Source organism: Molothrus ater, chromosome 6 (genome assembly GCF_012460135.2).
Source record: "Molothrus ater isolate BHLD 08-10-18 breed brown headed cowbird chromosome 6, BPBGC_Mater_1.1, whole genome shotgun sequence".
In the NCBI taxonomy this organism is placed as follows: domain Eukaryota; kingdom Metazoa; phylum Chordata; class Aves; order Passeriformes; family Icteridae; genus Molothrus; species Molothrus ater.
The window spans coordinates 41,015,476-41,032,998 of NC_050483.2; the positions used below are offsets into that span (position 1 = coordinate 41,015,476).

Here is a 17,523-nt window from a genome sequence, read left to right on the forward strand (position 1 = left end):
AACTAAAAAAAAAAAAAAAAGCCTTTATATATGGGTCTTTTGAGGCCTCTATTTTTCTGGATCATTAATGTCTGCAGGCCATGTACTTCTGTTAACTTTCTGAGGTAACGTGTTCAGACTCAGGCAAGTTTTACAATTTCATCAGAACTAAAGTATGCTTAGAGCACATTGAATTATTGCTCAATTAATTTTGCATCCTAATTAAGTGGAAGACAATCTTATCCCTGACAGGTCTCTTTTCTGTGTTAAATCTATCCTGTTTCAGGTGTGATGCAGAGGATAACTTATCTGAATAGAACCAGACAGATCTGAGCTGCTGTCTGCACTGCATAAGATTCTGAGCAGCTTCACCCCAGCCATGGCAGTGTGATGTTGCTGCTGTCTTGGCAGTCCCTACCCAGCCTCCTTCCCCAGCCTTTTGCTTCTCTCTACCTATTAGCTCAGCAGAGCACACAGCAAAATAGAGGAGCTTAGGTGCACCGTACTATAATCTGCAGAAATATCTGCTGTGAAACAGTGAGGAAAAAACGTCAACAAGATCTCAAAGAAAGGAAAAATACCTAAGATTAGAATCATTCCAGCAGCAGGCACAGCTTTAGGGACTACCTTGCCCATAAGTTACTGCCTGGCAGCACAGAGCATGCAGTAAATCTGTCTGAGGCACTAGCTAGCAGTCCAGTTGTAACACTGAACTGTTCTAGCACAGTTCTCTCAAGAGGAAATCTCTGAAAATTTTTAGTTTGTGCAGGCAGCTTCCTCTTCTGCTTCTAGTATTCATCCCACTGCACTTTCTCATTTAACTGGAGATTTATTTTCCCTTTATTCTTGATTTAAAAAAGCAGCAATTGTTGGACAGCTAGCTTTATCTATAGATCACATAATGAACAGCATACATGTGGTAAACAATGTGTTTCATTTCCAGGTGGCTTTGAAAGAAACACATGCTTATCTTCCTGTAATCAACTCATTACATAAATTTTCTTGCAGAATTGGTCCAGATGTCCTGCTTTTCCTTCTCTCCCTCAGAGGAATTCCAAACTACAGAAATTATCTCAACATGCACCTATATGAACACAAGCAATTATTTGTGGCACCTATAAATACAAAAATTTGATCAGTGCTAGGAAAAGATTCTTTTATGTCATCACAAACCCAAGCAAATGCGGTGCCAATGTCAGACTCTGAAAGCTGTGTGGAATAGGTCAATAGGTCCTGAGTACATTACTGGATGCAGCCCAGTACTCCCTGCCTTCTTCCCAGGACTGACTGACTCTTTGACATTATATTCTGGAAGCACAGTTTGCAGAGCCTGCAGAAGTCCTGTGGTTTGCTCACTTGTACTCCCCTCTGCTCTGGTCACAGAACCAATGATCCTGCTAGGCTGGCAGTTCAGAAAATTCTCTCTCTTCTTATTGTTGTTTCTTATGGTACATGGATGCTTCTTTTTTCCTGGGTCATTTCCCATATATCCCTTTCTGGGTCATGGACTTTTCATTTTCTGGGTGTCTGATACAGAATTATGTCTTACAATGGCATTAAGTAAAAAGCTTGACTGCAAGTAACTCAGCAAATTCTCAACTCAGTCACATCTAAACATAAGGCTTCAATGGACTGGACACTTCTCATGGCGAATTACTATCAGTAGTTCACAGTATTTACTACAAATTTTAACTGCAGAGGGTAAACAGTATGCTTTCTTGTCCTTGAATCACAGGAACAACTGATGCCTGGAGTAAATGGTTGCTTTTCATTTATAATATATACATAGGGAACAAAAGACCATGAAAACCATGGACTTACAATTCAGCCTATGACATGAAGAAACCAGCTCCTGTTCACCTTCTAGTTTCATGACTCTGTCTTGTCTCATCATCAGAGATGAGTGAGTTGGACAGTCTTTGCTTCCTCTTTGCTTCCTTCTCCACAGTGAAGAACAGTCATCCTTTTAGTTAGGAAAACAGATATTCCTCTCTATCCTTCTCCATCTTCAGGTGCCACTAAGAGAACTTTGCTGTTTTCTGAGCTTGACTCAGTCAAATTTCTTTTCTGGTCACATTGTAACCTCTCTGCATAATATATTCACTCTTCTAGGGCTCAGCTGTAAATATACCAGGTCCAGGCTACAGAAAAGACACACATCTAGCATAGAATAAGATATTAAAACTCATATCTGATTATTTTAGACCTTAAGTTACTGGAACTCCTTGCAGTATTGTATAAGGAATTAATTGCATGCAAACACACATTCACCTCCTATGAAATAAGCAGACCAGACACTTTACCCATGAGGAAAAGCTGTCACATATGCATTAAATTGGACTTTGATACTGCAGGCAACACCCCTCTGCAACTGCCCAACAAACCCTGAGCTGCCCATAAGCAAAGCAGCCCTACAGACATATGCAGGGCTCCTCCACAGGAGCTGGCAGACTGCAGAGGGAGTAGATCCAAAAGAATCCTGGAGGGAACTGCACAAGAGATACAGCAGCATTAACAATACACTGGAACAACTAACAGGGAGAAAAAGAAAAGAAAATAGCCAGCCCAAAACTGATAGAGATCTTTAATTTAAAACCAAGTAAGTTTATTCATTGTGGAAGTGCAACAAAATACCCCAGGGATAGCACATTCCACTCCAACAATTAAAATTGCATTAAAAAGTAGATAGGATGGTCTGAATCTTAAAAAGAACTAGCACAAAAGCTAGTGCTTTTCTTTGTTTCAATATATTTATCTTTGGGTGACAGAGATAGTCACTGATTAATTTTTTAGGTACTTAATTTACAGCTTCATTGCTTTTATTTGCAAGTCATCCTGCTCCTTATAAATGCTAGCTTGGGACTGGAGAACTGTAACACACAGGCACTTAGGAGAGGGCAGTTTTGAAAGAACGGCGATATTGGGCTCAGTCACATATGGAGGAGACCCAGTTGGGAGCTACTAGATATTCTAAATAGATATTGCTCCCAACTGTTTCTCTCTAAAATCTGAGATAAGATGTTCAGTACCATTCATAAAAGCAGATTCTGCTGCAGCTGAGGGGATGCAAGCAGGCAAAAGGAGAGCACAGGACTACAAAAGCTTACAGCAGGTGTTGCTTGAGGGTGCTGCCAGTTTCTGACCACTGAACCCATTTTTGCTGTAGAAGTAATTACCTTGAAAATGCTGCAGGTAGGTCTTACACCCATAGCAGCCTATTGTCATAAATATTTGTTACTTTGCTTCAGCTGAGCTTTACAAGCCCAACAGGATTCTCTATCACATTGCAATTATGTATCTTCTGCTAACACTCTCTGCCCAAAGATTTCAAAATATTTTATAAGCATCACTCTTAAAGCTTAAACCAAGCTTCACCGAAAGCTTAAACCATTCAAGCTTAACCAAGCTTAAAGTTCTCTGACATACAGGTATTTTAAAGGAAACACAGTACAGTAAACATTTGCAACAAAATGCCAATAGAGTTAATCTCCTGAGTCCCAGTCCCAAACTTATCCTTCTTTTCCTCTGACATTCCTTTTCTCCTCCTACCTATTTATTACAGCAAGAAGGACTACATTTATTCTGCACAAGTTTATTAACCACAATACAGACAAGTATTTCCAGTATTAAGCCAGTTCCTAATTCCATAGGGAGATTGCCTGTCTGGTCCATGTCAGTATGATGGCCTGGTCTCAGCTGACTCTGTTTGGTTTGTGTCTTTTGGCTTTGCTGTTCTCATGATAACTGTCTTCAGAGGGTGCTTGGCCCTTTCCATTTGTCCCAGATTCCTCTGGAAATTTCTGGCCCTCAGCCAACACCTGTCGAATAGTCATATTGATGCGGGAGGACTGCAGGTACTTGGCACACACCTGCCAGTCCTCATCAGAGCTGTGCTCAATGACTGAGCCAGCAGGAAGGTCTGAAGAAAGAGCTTGGTCGAGGCAGGAAGGCAGAGCTGTCCCCTCAGGGTTGGGCAGGACCCGGGGGACAGCGTGGTACAGCAGGCGGCTGAAGCCAGACATCACCATGATATCCCCGCTGTGCATGAACATCGCTGTCGGCACCTCCTCCCGCTTCAGGCCCCCCAGCAAAAATATCGAGGATTGCCCAAAGCTAGAGATGGTATAAAGATGGGGAGAGAAAACAAATTCAGGTAGAAAACAATTTTCTGTTCAGTAAGAAAATATCAGTAGTTAAATTCCTTCATAAAAACCACCCCAAGCAATCACAAAAACCAGAGGGATGCGTAAGAACAACTTTTAGGTGGGAACATGGCAAACAGACTAAGATCTGGTTCAAGATAGGCAGAGTGTGAGCAATTGCCCTGCCAGGTTTGAAGCTCTGCTGAGATACTTCTTTAGTACTCAACTGGCACTCTGCTGCTTTAGAATAGACCTGTGCTCTCTGCAAAAGAGCTCTTCACTCCAGGCACTAGATCTAGGCTATTCAAGCAGTCCTTAAAGAAAAACTATGTCCCTGACCTACAGCATTCTGTTATTCAAATCTTCTGAGAGTGAAGATTATATACCCAATTAGCAAACCACATCATACTGTCTTCCCATAACCATAAGCAACCCTAGAAAAAAGCCATCTATCTTTGCATAACACTCAAGTCTGCTTTCCTTGACTCACCTGAACGATAACAGGGGCCGAGAATGGTCTAGTTCAGACTCATCCACATGAATTCCCAATGAAGAGTCAAAATGATAGTAGTTCAAGATCCCTGCTTGGGCCTGGAAACCCCGAAACCCACAGGCTGCAGCCACTTGCTCTGATAGGAATGCAAGGTCTGAGGGGAAAGGAGTGTGGTGATTTGCTGAGTACTTCTGGAAGGAGAGGGAGGAGAAAAGAAAAAAAAAAAAAAAGCCACACCCAACATATCAGAGCAGCAAATACACTTGGAAACAAACTTTGAAAAAGAACTCAAAATCCTGGCTGATAGTCATGGAGAAGGACATCACGTTTACCTAGAAAATGACTACAGCACGGGCAGAACCACAACAAATTTACCTCCTACCATTAAATTCGTGGCCTAGGCTGAGACTGACAGAGATTCAATTAATTGTGGAGTTAATCATTATATCTAGATGCTAAACTTGAAATCAGTAAGATTAGTACCAACATCCTGAGGATCATCTCAGCCACAACCTGAAGCTGCCAATGGAAACACAGTTTCATAGCTCATCAACAGAGCTCCAAAACAAGCATCCTTATTCCTTCATTAATAACAAGCAGAAATCAATTGCAAACCTACTTTTTCTCTCTCCCGTAAGTCATTCTGAGAGGACTGGAAGATAATAACCAAACTTTTATTAAGGTTATCCAATAACAAGTTCATCTGGTAAATAAAAGACTGCAAGCAGATTTGGTTATCTGCAATATACGGGTAAGATGCATATTCACTCTGCCAGTGGTTATCAGCCTCCATCTATCTCAGTCTCATGAAAAAAAAGTTTATTTTGATCAGGATCCTCAAAACAGCTGTTAGTTGGTAAGAATGCACTATAGTGTTCAGACTCATTGAAGTTCCAAAATCACATGAGCAGCAGTTTTTTCTTGTTCTTGCTCACTCCACCGAAGAGTAGTTTCCCAGAAGTCACACTCAGCTTAAGAGTTAGCAATGCTTTTGTAATCATCCCATTTGGTAGGTAAAAATGCCACTTGCCCTGAAATAATTGCAGGTTTAAAGCTGAGTGTATGTTAACATGTTAACTTTCAAAGGAATGAATGCAGCAATGGACTTCTGCTGTTAAACCCTTCACAGTAAACCAATACAAATTAAAATGCTCTTAAAAGCACAGTTTGTTAGTGCCTTTCCTCAAGACTGTCTTGTAGGATCATAAACATTTTATTCCATTATGTCCTTTTCTGTTTGCCATTCTGAGTGCTTATGGCTAAGAAAAATAGAGAAGAATTTAACCTCAATACCTTAGTATCCCAGTTATAATGGTAACCAAGGGTCACCCAGCGCAGCTTCTCCAATAGGCTCCTGGGCTCCCATTTACTGGCACCTTTCCTTCTATAAAGACAAAATATAAAGAAATAGGAGATGTGTTCATTTCTGAGGGGTCTTCTGGTACTGCAGCATACAGTAATGAGATTCACTCATCCATTTCACAGCCTATTAAAAACAATCAATGCTAAACTTTTATTTTCAATGCCAATACTTTTTTCCTCCAAAGACCCTGAAAATTTAGTTCATGGAATGTGTGGAAGGTGTGGGGCTTCCTGCCAACTGGTGTCAGTGTGAAAGCTTGTATTTTCAAATGGTACCTAAGAGATTATCCAATGCAAACACAATGAGTAGCGCAGATTAAGAAATCAGAATTAAACATGCCCTATTTGAACACCCAAAAATGAAAGACCAGAATCTGAAGATCTGGAATCTGCAAATTCAAGGAAAAAATATTCTAGGCACTTAATGGAAAATTACAAGAGAGGAAAATGAGTGCCTGACAGTGAAGCATAGCATGCTGTCTAATATTGCAAAGGATGGTTAGTTCTACTACTTGGTACCTTTGATGAAATGTCCTTAGGATGGGCTGACTTGCAGTAAGAAGCAAGACTTCTCTAGCTATGACCACAGTGTCAAGAAGACTAGACTGCAGGTGTCCCCTTATGCAGACTGCCTTGCAGGACAAAGAACTGTTCTTCTCATGTGACAACCCTGAAGTAAAGGGACTGAGTAATCTGAAGCCACACACCAATTTACCATTCTTATTTGTAGGTGATGAAAGCGAGAAGAGGCTTCAAGGAGAGGCTTCTAGGACAGACTATGGAAAAGCCTTTGAAAAGTTACAGAGTACAAATAACTAAATCAGATAGAAATATATTAATGACAAATACAAAAAGGAAGGTACACATCTATCTTCTAGTCTACTCATTCCAGCAATTTCAGCATACTTTTCTCAAGCCAAGTCACATGTTATGGTAAAAAAAAAGAAAAATATAGTAAAGGGAAATATACTCAGAAGACAAACAGTAGTACCAGACGGCTGGCTCTCATTTATAGCCTCATTAGTTCAGCATGACATGCTCTCTTTTAAAAAAAAAGATTGATATTTGTGCTGTCATGGTCAAGTCTCAGCCAAACATCTGCATTTAATGGGCATTTCTACCTGGATACACAGCTTGTTCCTGCCCTTCAACTATGCCATCTGATAGCTCAGAAGATAAAGCAGGAACAGTAGTAAAATGCAAGTTTCTTTACCTTTAGCAATTTTTCTTAGCTCACTGATACTGAAAACAGTCTTTCCAATTTCCATCTGTCATAGGGTAACAGCAACAGCAATTACCATAAACACCAACAGAGTAACTGTCAAATACATGCTGCTTGGAACAATTTGTGTAGCCCACAAGCAGGCAACACAGCATTTAGAAAAGGGAGAGCCCACAGTTTGTTCTTGTACATCTTTCAACTGACAATGTTCATAATGAAACAATTTTAGCATGTGCCTTTTGAAACTGCCCTTTTTTTGCTACAGTGCTAGAGTGTTTGCACAACAGCAAGAGTCCAAATGCATGTAGGAAGTCCCTATTCCCAGAACTTGGTATTTTACATGGGATTTCATATATGATTGCTAAGAAGGGGAGAGTATGAGTGTTGTGTATCTGGAAACAATGAGGTCCCATAAGAAAGCACAGGAAAGGTCTGGTATAACTGTTAGAAAAAGACTGAACAGCATGAGAGCTTTGGTTTGAAGATCTGTTGTTTCTTTATATGCTGGTAATGATTGCATCTGTAAAACCCCTCCAGCCTTTTCCTTATACACAAGAATAGACATACCTATATATCTGTATGTCTATATCTCCCTTGTGGGAATGCTCTATTCCCTTTTATGCTTTCAATTGTCCCCAGTACCAGAGAAAATACTCAGGCTCCACTTTGTGACGAAAGCATAGCATATCTGTCTAGGAATTGTATAGATTCACCCTACCTTCTGATTCCTGCATCCTGAAAAGAGCAGATAAGCCATGACCCAAGCACATGCATGCATTATCCTAATGGCTTTAAATAGCATTAAAAGTGTGACCCATCTTGGAAGTAACCTCTCTTCAGTTAAGCATTGTTTCTGGCCTTCCTGAAACACTTTCACTCCAGATACTAGAGAGACTGGCTAGTTCCATCTGCTGCCTCTAGGTATAAGCACAAATACAGTAGTTTGCTCACTTGAAGACTCAGGTAAGGACTTCATAAAATTACCAGGGTTGCTGCCAGCCATCATTTTTCTAAATACTGTTTTCAACTGAACTGGATTCAGCTGCAAATTAACCTCTGCTCTGATCATTCTCTGCACACAGGAGGTCCTGCTGGGAGAGGCCTGTCAAACTGGAACAGTACCCCACTTTTTTCAGCCATTGGGCACAATGCACAATCCTTTCACAGAACAATTTTTCATTCTTGATGGAACACAAAAATGTTGTCTACATTTCTGTAACTAATTCTGACTGAGCCTGGAAAACAGAGGTCAGAGTATAACTTCTCTCCTAGGTGCAAACAGCTACAAGTCCCAATCTTGCTTTTGCCATTCGATGTCTTGTAGATGTCAAGATGTTTTTGAAGAAACATCTCAGCATGTCAACCTCACTAAGAGACTGAGGTGGAAGATGAGCATTGTAGAGAACTCTGGTTGCACCATCACACAAAACAATCATTACGAAAAATGAGCAATGAAATTAATAAGGTAACAATAAATATCCAAATAGCTAAAAGATTGTGTACTGTAAACAGTCTGTCTTACATATATTTTTACAGGACTTTATTAAAGTTCAAGCTTTAAAAGACTTTTCCTTTCTTTAAACTTTCTACTTGACTTCAAAACTGGGAAAATTCTCCATTAAATTCCAGATCAGGTAGAGGAAAGGCACCTACATCAGCCACAGAATTCTGAACCTGATGGAATCTTTCAGATTAAACAGGATTGCTATTAAAATGGTACATTTAATACATTTAATTCAATGTCAAGCTGAATTAAGAAGAACCACAAACAAAACCAAACCAAAAGAAATACTTTAGAAAATGAGAACACAGAAACTGTTAGATTTGAGAAGTTCAAGAAAGTACAGCTAGCAGCATTTCTATTACATTGTACTGGGTCTAAGAGCTGACTGGGAAGAAGTGCTACCATTAGTGGGGAGTTTTGGAAAGGATCTGTTTTGCCTCAGGAAAACTGAGGCCCAGAGGGAGTTCACAGTTCCACTCCTAGCTGAGCTCAGCAAGCTTCAAGCACCACAGCAGCCAGGGTCACTATGTAACAGGTCACCAATGGCTTTACAACAATATGCTACTGGAAAATCCCACTGAGAATGAAAGCAGAGAATTAGCAAGGATGCACGTGAAGCCATGAATTATCCATCTTTAACTTGGCATGTCTGACACCATCTGTATTCTGCCAGCATGTACATAATCTTCTTCAGCTTCCCTTCCCTGCTCCATTTTCTTAGACCTTCTCAAAGGTGAGATCTGGCTCCATCAGTTTTGACCATGAAAGATGATAGTGGACTCACCTCAGCTGCTCCTTGCTCTGTCCCCACAGGTCAGTGGTCTTCTCAGGAGCCATGTGCAGGTGCAGGTTGCAGACATTGGGTTTCTCAGGGTATAGCTTGAGACACTGCTTCACCCAGTGACGCTGGCAGCCAGGAAGGAAAGGGTTTGGTATGAAAATAAACCCTGACCACAAAGAAAAAAGGAGAGGATGGAGACAAAGTAGGATTAGGCGTTTCCCTGAGGGTTTTTTTTTCTGAATTTAGAGCAAAAGATAGGAGCCAGAGTTAGTGAAAAAAAAACCCTTAGACATACAACTATTGACTGTGCATCTAAGCTGATGAAATCTATTCTAGTTAAGTTAAAACTTATTGCTTTTTTTCAGAAAAAACAAATGGTGGCACAAGGTAGAAGGCAGAGAGGGCAGCCAACACTAGTCCAAACAAAAATTACAATAAAGGACATATCTATGTAAGGCATATTGATTATAGGAGCTAAAGGAGGAAGAACATGGAAATCCAGTTGTTTTGGAGTAAATTTTAATTCTTAAATTATTCAGCATGACTTTTCACTTAAGCCCAGCAAAGTTCTGGCCAAAATTCTGGCCTAGTTTTTCTATGCTTCAAACTAACTTTATCCCTGGCTCTGAACTCATACTGTCTTCCTACTGCTACTTCAGAAAGAAGTCCCTGAGCTGAGCAAGTGTCTAGTAATGTAAAGTGTCCTCCCCTTTTCTTCATGCTTATTTCCAGGTAAGTCTGGTTGTATCCATATTTGCATTTTGATATGGTAACACTGAGAAATGGGCATGAAAGTCAAATGATATCCCAAACCACTTGTTATTGATTGTGAATACGTTGCAGGCATTGTTAATTAACAAAACAAAATAAACACCCAGCTATTCTGCACATTCATTCAGCCAGGCACCTCAGGCAGGGTTCAAGCAGCAGCCCATATGAGAGATGCTATTAATCTGTACTGTACCTACTCTGAGAATCAAGGCATACTCTCAAAGACTGTCAGTTCAATAAGACTCACCAAACAAAATCCACATGTAAAGAGAGATAAGGGTGTAAGAGGAACAAAGGAAAAGGAGGTTTTAGGGTTTTGGCCTACTGTGTCTTTTTGAACTTCTCAGTCACATCAACTTAACAGAGACAAAAATAGGTGAAAAAAGAAGCAGCAAAGCTAGGACTCTCAGTAGGATACAAACTTGCCTTGTGGCCTTATGAAAGTGGTAATAAAAACACAAAAAGAGCTACCTGCAGCATACCTCAAAGACTCAAGATTAAAGTAACTGGTTAGAAAAAAACCCTTCAGTGTATTAATAACATATGGTCATTCACTTCACTCTGTTCCCTGCACTTTCAGAATACGGCAGCCTTATGATAGGTTTGACTACAAGAAGCTTCTTTGCCAGAAGCATTATATTTACTTTCTGTTGGCATCTACATAGAACAATAATGGAGAATAATAATACTGCCCTTCCTGTCTACAGCTTTTGATGTGGGGTTCTTGAAGCACTTTACTACATTCATGAAATTTCATTCTACCAGGTATGTGTTATCCCCAGGTATTAATGAAGGCATTGAAGCCTGGAGAGTTAGTTACAAGCAGAGATGTGTCGCAGTGTGACACCATTTCCTGTTTCACCTATCCCAACCCCCCAGGTGTGCCAACCTCTCCTTTCGCCTCCCCCTTTGCCCTCCTGCTAAGAGCTGTCCATCAATCTTAACATTCCAGCAGGGTCGTGGTGTGGTTGGCAGAAGTTCAAAAGATGCCCCTCAGGTCCGGGCTCATTGGCCTGTCCAAGTGTCTGTATCCCTTGAGCCTTCCCATCCTCACACCTGGTTGGTGCCTCACCTGTCCCTTCCCCTGTCCCTGTCCCCGGGGTTTAAAAGGAGACAGGACCATGTGGTCTGGATTCTGTTGGGAGCTGTTACAACATTCAGAGGTCTGTCATCCTGGAATAAAACTCTGGATTAAAACTCTACGGCAGAATCCTCTCCTGTTTCTCTTCACCGTCGCCTGAACCTTTTCCACCAGAGGTAAACTGAGTTTCTACTATGCCTGGATTTGTTCCGAGTGCCCAGCTGCAGCATCCAGCCAGCCAAAGGCATCTCTGGGGTTAAACACCACAGCTGCCACCTTTGGCCCAGCAGCAAGGGTCAGACGAGCCCAGGCACGTCCCCACCCGGAAATATTGGGATTAATATTCCATAGAGATGAGAACAAGAATCCAGATTTTATGGCTTTTATCTCACAGATTTAGAACATGCTCATGTCTTTCCAAACCTTTCCTTGACCTAGGTTTCTCTTAAGAAACTAGACTGGTCTAGATTTACAAAAGCAGTAACAACTAAAAAGTTGGTTATGACTATGCTCATTGTGTCTACAAAGGCAGAAACTGAATTTCTAACAGTTGCAAAGTTTTACTATAAAATTCTGTGCAAACATACAACAAAGACCAATAGTGCTAGAAATCAGTGATTTGCACACATAGGAGGGAGAAAAGTGAGAAATAAGAAATATTTCTGTAGCAATCTTTCTGAACTGACTGAAGACACCTCAGACGAACTTTGAAGACATAATTGAACCTCTTGCCCTTGAAAGATGTGAGGGGAAAGGGTAAAAGAATTATTCTTTGTGAATCTGTATAGTAAAGGAAACGGCCCTGAAGAAGTAGGTGCAATTCTCTTACTGCAGCATTATCTTGCTATGTACTACAAATTAATTTGCACCTAATGAAGTGGTCTCCAACCTCAGTCAAAGGAAGGATAAGATATGTAAGACATGCAGATGTCTAATAACAAGAAACCCCTCACATAAAAAGAAGTGTCAGTTACAAAGACCCAAAGACAGCATCACATGCTTCTCACAAACTCAGGATACCACAATAGAAATTCACCCAGATTCCTTTGTCTTCTCTTTCATTGCTTACTGTGGGGACAAAACCAAAGTACTTCCTTTCCATTTGCTCATAGATAAACTAAAGAAATTCTTACTTCACTTAGAAGGCTATTGGGACGCCTGGTTCCACATCTCCTACTGTTTAAGAATGTCCAGATAAAGGTAGCTGAAAAATGATAAAATACTATTCTCCTCAAGTCCACACATGACTTGATTCTAAAGAGGACAGATAATTTGTCAATGTATTTGCATTTCATTTTAGTAAAAGGTTTCCTTTGCCAAAGCAGAAGAGAAATGCAGTTATAAGTGGAACACCTGTGATTCCCCACACCCCCTATGTAATTACCAGGGAAGACATTTAGACAGACAGTAAATGACAACCAGACCAAGCAAGAGCAGCTATAATATGACAGACAAGTGGAACAAAACATTTACAGAGGCGAGAAAAGGCAGAAGCCTTTCTCCTGAAGTTATTCAATTCCCTGTGTATTAAACATGCCAGATGGGTAGCATGGCTGCCTCAGCTTCAGAAATGGTAGGCTGGCTTCAAAGCAACCCACACAGAAACTGAGGTCCCAATGAATGGAAAGAAACATGAGAAAAAAACATAATTAATCAAACAAAAATTCCTGAAATAAGGAGGATCTGGGGAGCTACAAACTCATCAGCCTTACCAAAACCCCTGATAAAATGATGAGGCAAACTTTCACAGTAGCAACTTCTAGACACATGCTGGTTGGGAACAGAGAGCATGGAAGGCAAATTTTGTCTAACCAGCGTTACTGCCTGCTACAGTGAAATGTTCAGACAAGGGGAAAACTGGGGATTATGTTTACCTTGGCTTTAGAAAGTTTTCCATATGGTCTCCTACAGCACCACTGGAGCCAAACTGGGAACCATAAATTTTTTGGGCAAATTGAAAAAGTAATCAAAAGGTGGATGGATCACCAGGCTTAAAGAATATTGATTTGATGATTCAAAGTCTAACCAGCAGCTGTTATGAGCTGCATTCTTTGATCCTGGGGCAATTATAACTACATCAGCAACATGGATGATGGGATGTCCATCCTCATTTCACTTACAGATTACACTAAACTGGGGCAGCAGTGGATCTTCTGCAGGCTAGTGCTGCCCCTGAAAAGGACTCTGACAAATAAGAATGGGCTAAAGAGACCCTCAGAAGTTCAAGAGTGGTAATTCTGCATCTGGGGCAGAATAACACCATGCAACAGTATGGCCCAAGGGTCACGAGCAGCTCCAAACCAAGGCCAGGCTGCCTTGAGGACAAACTGTGAGCAGCAGTGAGGGCTCTGACACAAGTGACACATCCTGGTACTGGTGAGCACCACCCACAAGCATGAGAGAGGAGGGGAGCCTGAATCTTCTCAGATGCACACAGCAAGATTGTGAGAGACAACAGTCATAAGTAACAGCAAGACAAATTTTTATTAGATAAGGGGTTTAAGAAAAAAACATGGCCAAACATTGGTACAGGTGCCCAGAGAGGGTAATCTCTCTCCCTGGAGATTTCCAGAACTTACCCATACAAAGCTCTCAGCATCCTGATCTAACTTGCAACTTCACCCTGCTTTAAGCAGGGTGTTGGCCTAGACCTCTGGAGGTGCCTTCCAACCTAATACCTCTCTGTGACTATACCAGGTAAACTGCAAACCTAAACCACATTTCCACTTCTGAAATAACCTGCCTAGTGAAATTACTCTGCATACTGAATAGGCCAAAAGGTCCTTATTCACTTACTGTACTCCATGTCCTACGCTGACAAATAGATGCCACACTTCAACTGTGAAACTACTGTATTTCAGCCATGTACCCAATGAGCATGATGTATATTGAGGATTCTACAGAAATAAAGTCTCTGCCAAAGGCAACAGGAGTCCATTCTCATGACCTATAGTCTGGCTGATCTCACTGTGAAACAACTGGCTCTTCTCACCTTTATAAATACTACTGGATCCCACCCTTTAGCTGATTTGTTTGTCCTCCTGAACTTATGGCAACATTAAATTACACTTAGGCAAACCAAAATAGCTTTTTCAGGCAGGACAAGAAAAATAAGATTGACACTGCATGAATTCAAAGCAATGAGGTTGTGTTTAATTTTTCTTGAAATCAGAGGTACCTACCTGGATACCCACTGAGGCCATAGGCTTTCCACTGGCTAACTGGCTGTAATCCTGCTCTGTAGGCATCTTGATCACTGACTGAAGAAATACTGAGCTGTGATCTGAACACCTGGAAAAATAAAACAGATCTGGTTAAAAAAAGAGTGAAAAACACAAAACTCATCCAAAAATAGCATCTGAAAGGAAGAGTGCTACCATGATTGAAGGCAACTCTTGTGAAAATGCCAAATGTACCACAAAGCTACTGTCTAAACAGCTGTGACCAGGACAGGGCAAACAGAGCCGTATACACTGAACATAAGAATCAAAAGGTACTTACAGGTTTTATCTAAAGATGAGATGTCTCCCACTCATTAGAAACCCCAAACAATATATACCAATGAGAAAAAATTCATCATGATTTGTCCATTTCCACAGTGGAGCCTCACTATCATAAAACATTCTGGTAACTATCATCCTCCATTAGAGAGCAACATACTCATAACACTCCTTACTTTCACAGAAAATTCCAATTACAGGTTGCCCATGATCCTAGAGGGTAGATGACTAATCTCATCTCTAATTTCAGAAGGATAAGCAGTACAGCAATGAAGTAGCCAAAGCTGTCAGCTATGAAGCACAACAGAAACTCTGTCAATTCTGAATGCCACCATGCCAATTCTGTTCCGAACAGCAGGATCAACAGCTCACGCCTTGGCAAGATGTATTTACTTGATGTACTCCCTTATGTTACAACAACACATGTATTTAAGCTAACATTTGCTGGGAAAAAACCTCCAAACTCATTCTCTACTGTGTTTCCACTCCCTTCTTCCCTTAGGACAGGAAACTGTCTTGAGGAGGGCAAGGCAGAAGCAAGTTGGTTTTGTTCTGGCTTAGTTCCCCAGTCCAGCTCTCCATGCAGCAGTGGAAAAGTACAGATTCATATGAGGAAAGAGATGGCCAGGCACAGAAGGAATAAACAGGCAGAGACTGCAAGACTTTGTCTACGACAACTTAAAATGTGTCAAATTAGGGCCTTTGCACACAGCCTCTGTAGTGGTGCATGTGTAAATCAGTCTCTCTGCAGCTGACAATTCTGGTTAACATTTTCTGAACAACAGAACTAAATTACATACATAGAAGTTCTAAGAAATTCTGAACTATTGCTGGACAGCTTCTTTTGGCAATATGGTCAACTTTACCAATTTTTCAGCTCTCTGTCAAAAGCAGTTTTGTGAGTGCCAGCCTTGAGCTTACTTCACAGTCCTGTCCACAGAGCATCCCCAGGAAGTCTCATCCTCTGACCAAAACTCTGCCACCTCACTGCATGCTCAAAGTGCTTCCACACCAGCTATTGCCTGGGCTTTTGGAGAACAGGAGGTGTTTCTGTGCTGAAGAATTACATGTGCTGAATCAGTTAAACAAGCCTGGTAACAGGGCAGATGGGGTATGTCACACTTCACTGAAGAGCTCAACTGCATGAAGCAGTTTTCTGAGAAAAAAGAAGCAATATTATCTAGGCCAATCTGCCTGGCCAGTAGGTCTTAAAGAGAAACAGCAGATGTTTTTAACCTGGTGGAAAGAGGAATAAAATATGTTTTCACTAGTAGTTGCTACTTGATCTTAGAAGGTAACAGGCACAAAGAGGCATTGAAAGAAGACAGATCCTTGAGATGTTCTCAAATTGAAATCAAAATGAATTTCCCAGAAGAGCCATAATGCTCTAATCCTTTACCAAATACAGGATTCCAGCAAGCTCAAGAAAGGCTGAGATGTTAACAACTTCCTTAGTTAATTCTAATGCTTCTAACAATTTCATATGGGTCAGGTTTTGTGTTTCATTAGCAACAGCAAAATTATAGTCCAAAAAGACAGAAAAATAAATAGCTTAAAAGAACACTAACAAGAAAAGACTAAGCATTAAAACAATGAAAAATTAGGCAAAGTTTCATTTTAACTATATTACTCAATCCTTTTTTTGACATAAGCTCATAAGTAGAAAATCCCTGGATAACAACACTTTAGCAGATTTGTGTCATTCTTTTGTGAGGTGACAAAACAGAAGACAAGTTTTAAGGATAATTTCTTCATCACTGAAGACATGGTAAACGACTACGATGGCTCCTACTTTCAGCTGTGCTGATGACTGTATTCCCCAACCCACTGTAGCAGCCGAACTCATCTTGATGACTAAGCCAAGCATTTATTATACAGGCGCGAGAAAGGAGAAGAAACTTGACTGGGGGGAAGGCAGTACCGCAAGGGGAAACTGATTCCAGCTCACCCAGGTATTTCAGGGCTAAGACAAGGGCTAGCAGGGAAACAGTGTCAGTTCCGAGCGTTAAACTCGGCGTATTTTATGTCCATACATTCTGCTGCTTAAGTATCACGTGGTTCTGTAAGAGGCTTCGAAGTTCCCTAACTGCAGTATAGGGAGCTAATTAAATATTATGAAAGTAAATATAAGCAAAAGTAGTAAATCTGTGACTAGGCATGGTGCTGGGCAGGGGCACCCTGTGCCCTCGGGCAGCGTCCCCCGGCTCAGGGACACCCCAGGCGAGCCCGGCTCTGGGGCCGCGGGCAGAGGGGCCCCGGGCCCTGCCCAGCTGCCCCGCTCGGGACACGCTCTCACTTTTAAACTAGCACAGGGACCCGTAAGAGGCTCAGCGCTCGAGTGCAGCGTCCTCTAGACAGAAAGGAAGCAGCACTAGGGATTCGGCGTGAGGCACGAAAGGAAAAGGCAGGTGAAAAGAACAGGCTACAGCGACAACGCCGCAGCCCCGCACTGAGACACCGCACCGAGGGCGGGACGCGCTCCGGGGCGCGGGCAGAAGCAGCCCAGCATTACCTGGCCCCCCGGCGCAGAGAAGTCCACCACGCCCCGCAGGTCGGACGCGTCGCGCTGCCGATAGAAGCGAAAGAGCCGGCGGAACGCATCCTCCCCACCCTCACGGGTCAGGGCCCCCGCCGCCATTTCGGGCCGGCTAGGGCGGGGCCGCCCCGCCCTCTCTCCGCCCCTCCCTC

The 17,523-nt window shown here is 41.7% G+C and overlaps 1 protein-coding gene across 3 annotated transcripts; it reads right to left on the reverse strand.

The window, feature by feature from the left end:
- Positions 1-2,546: 2,546 nt before the first annotated feature.
- Positions 2,547-17,523, reverse strand: ALKBH1 (alkB homolog 1, histone H2A dioxygenase). 3 transcript variants are annotated; one of them, XM_036384454.2, is made up of 6 exons: positions 17,348-17,523; positions 14,518-14,626; positions 9,487-9,608; positions 5,908-5,998; positions 4,612-4,805; positions 2,547-4,092 (listed from the first exon to the last, which is right to left on the reverse strand). In XM_036384454.2, the coding sequence occupies exons 1-6, from the start codon at positions 17,434-17,436 to the stop codon at positions 3,672-3,674; spliced, it is 1,026 nt and encodes a 341-aa protein (XP_036240347.1). In that variant the 5' UTR covers positions 17,437-17,523; the 3' UTR covers positions 2,547-3,671. The 3 variants fall into 3 exon arrangements, with proteins under 3 accessions (XP_036240347.1, XP_036240346.1, XP_036240345.1); XM_036384453.2 differs by having other exon boundaries at positions 4,612-4,802; positions 9,487-9,649; XM_036384452.2 differs by having other exon boundaries at positions 9,487-9,649.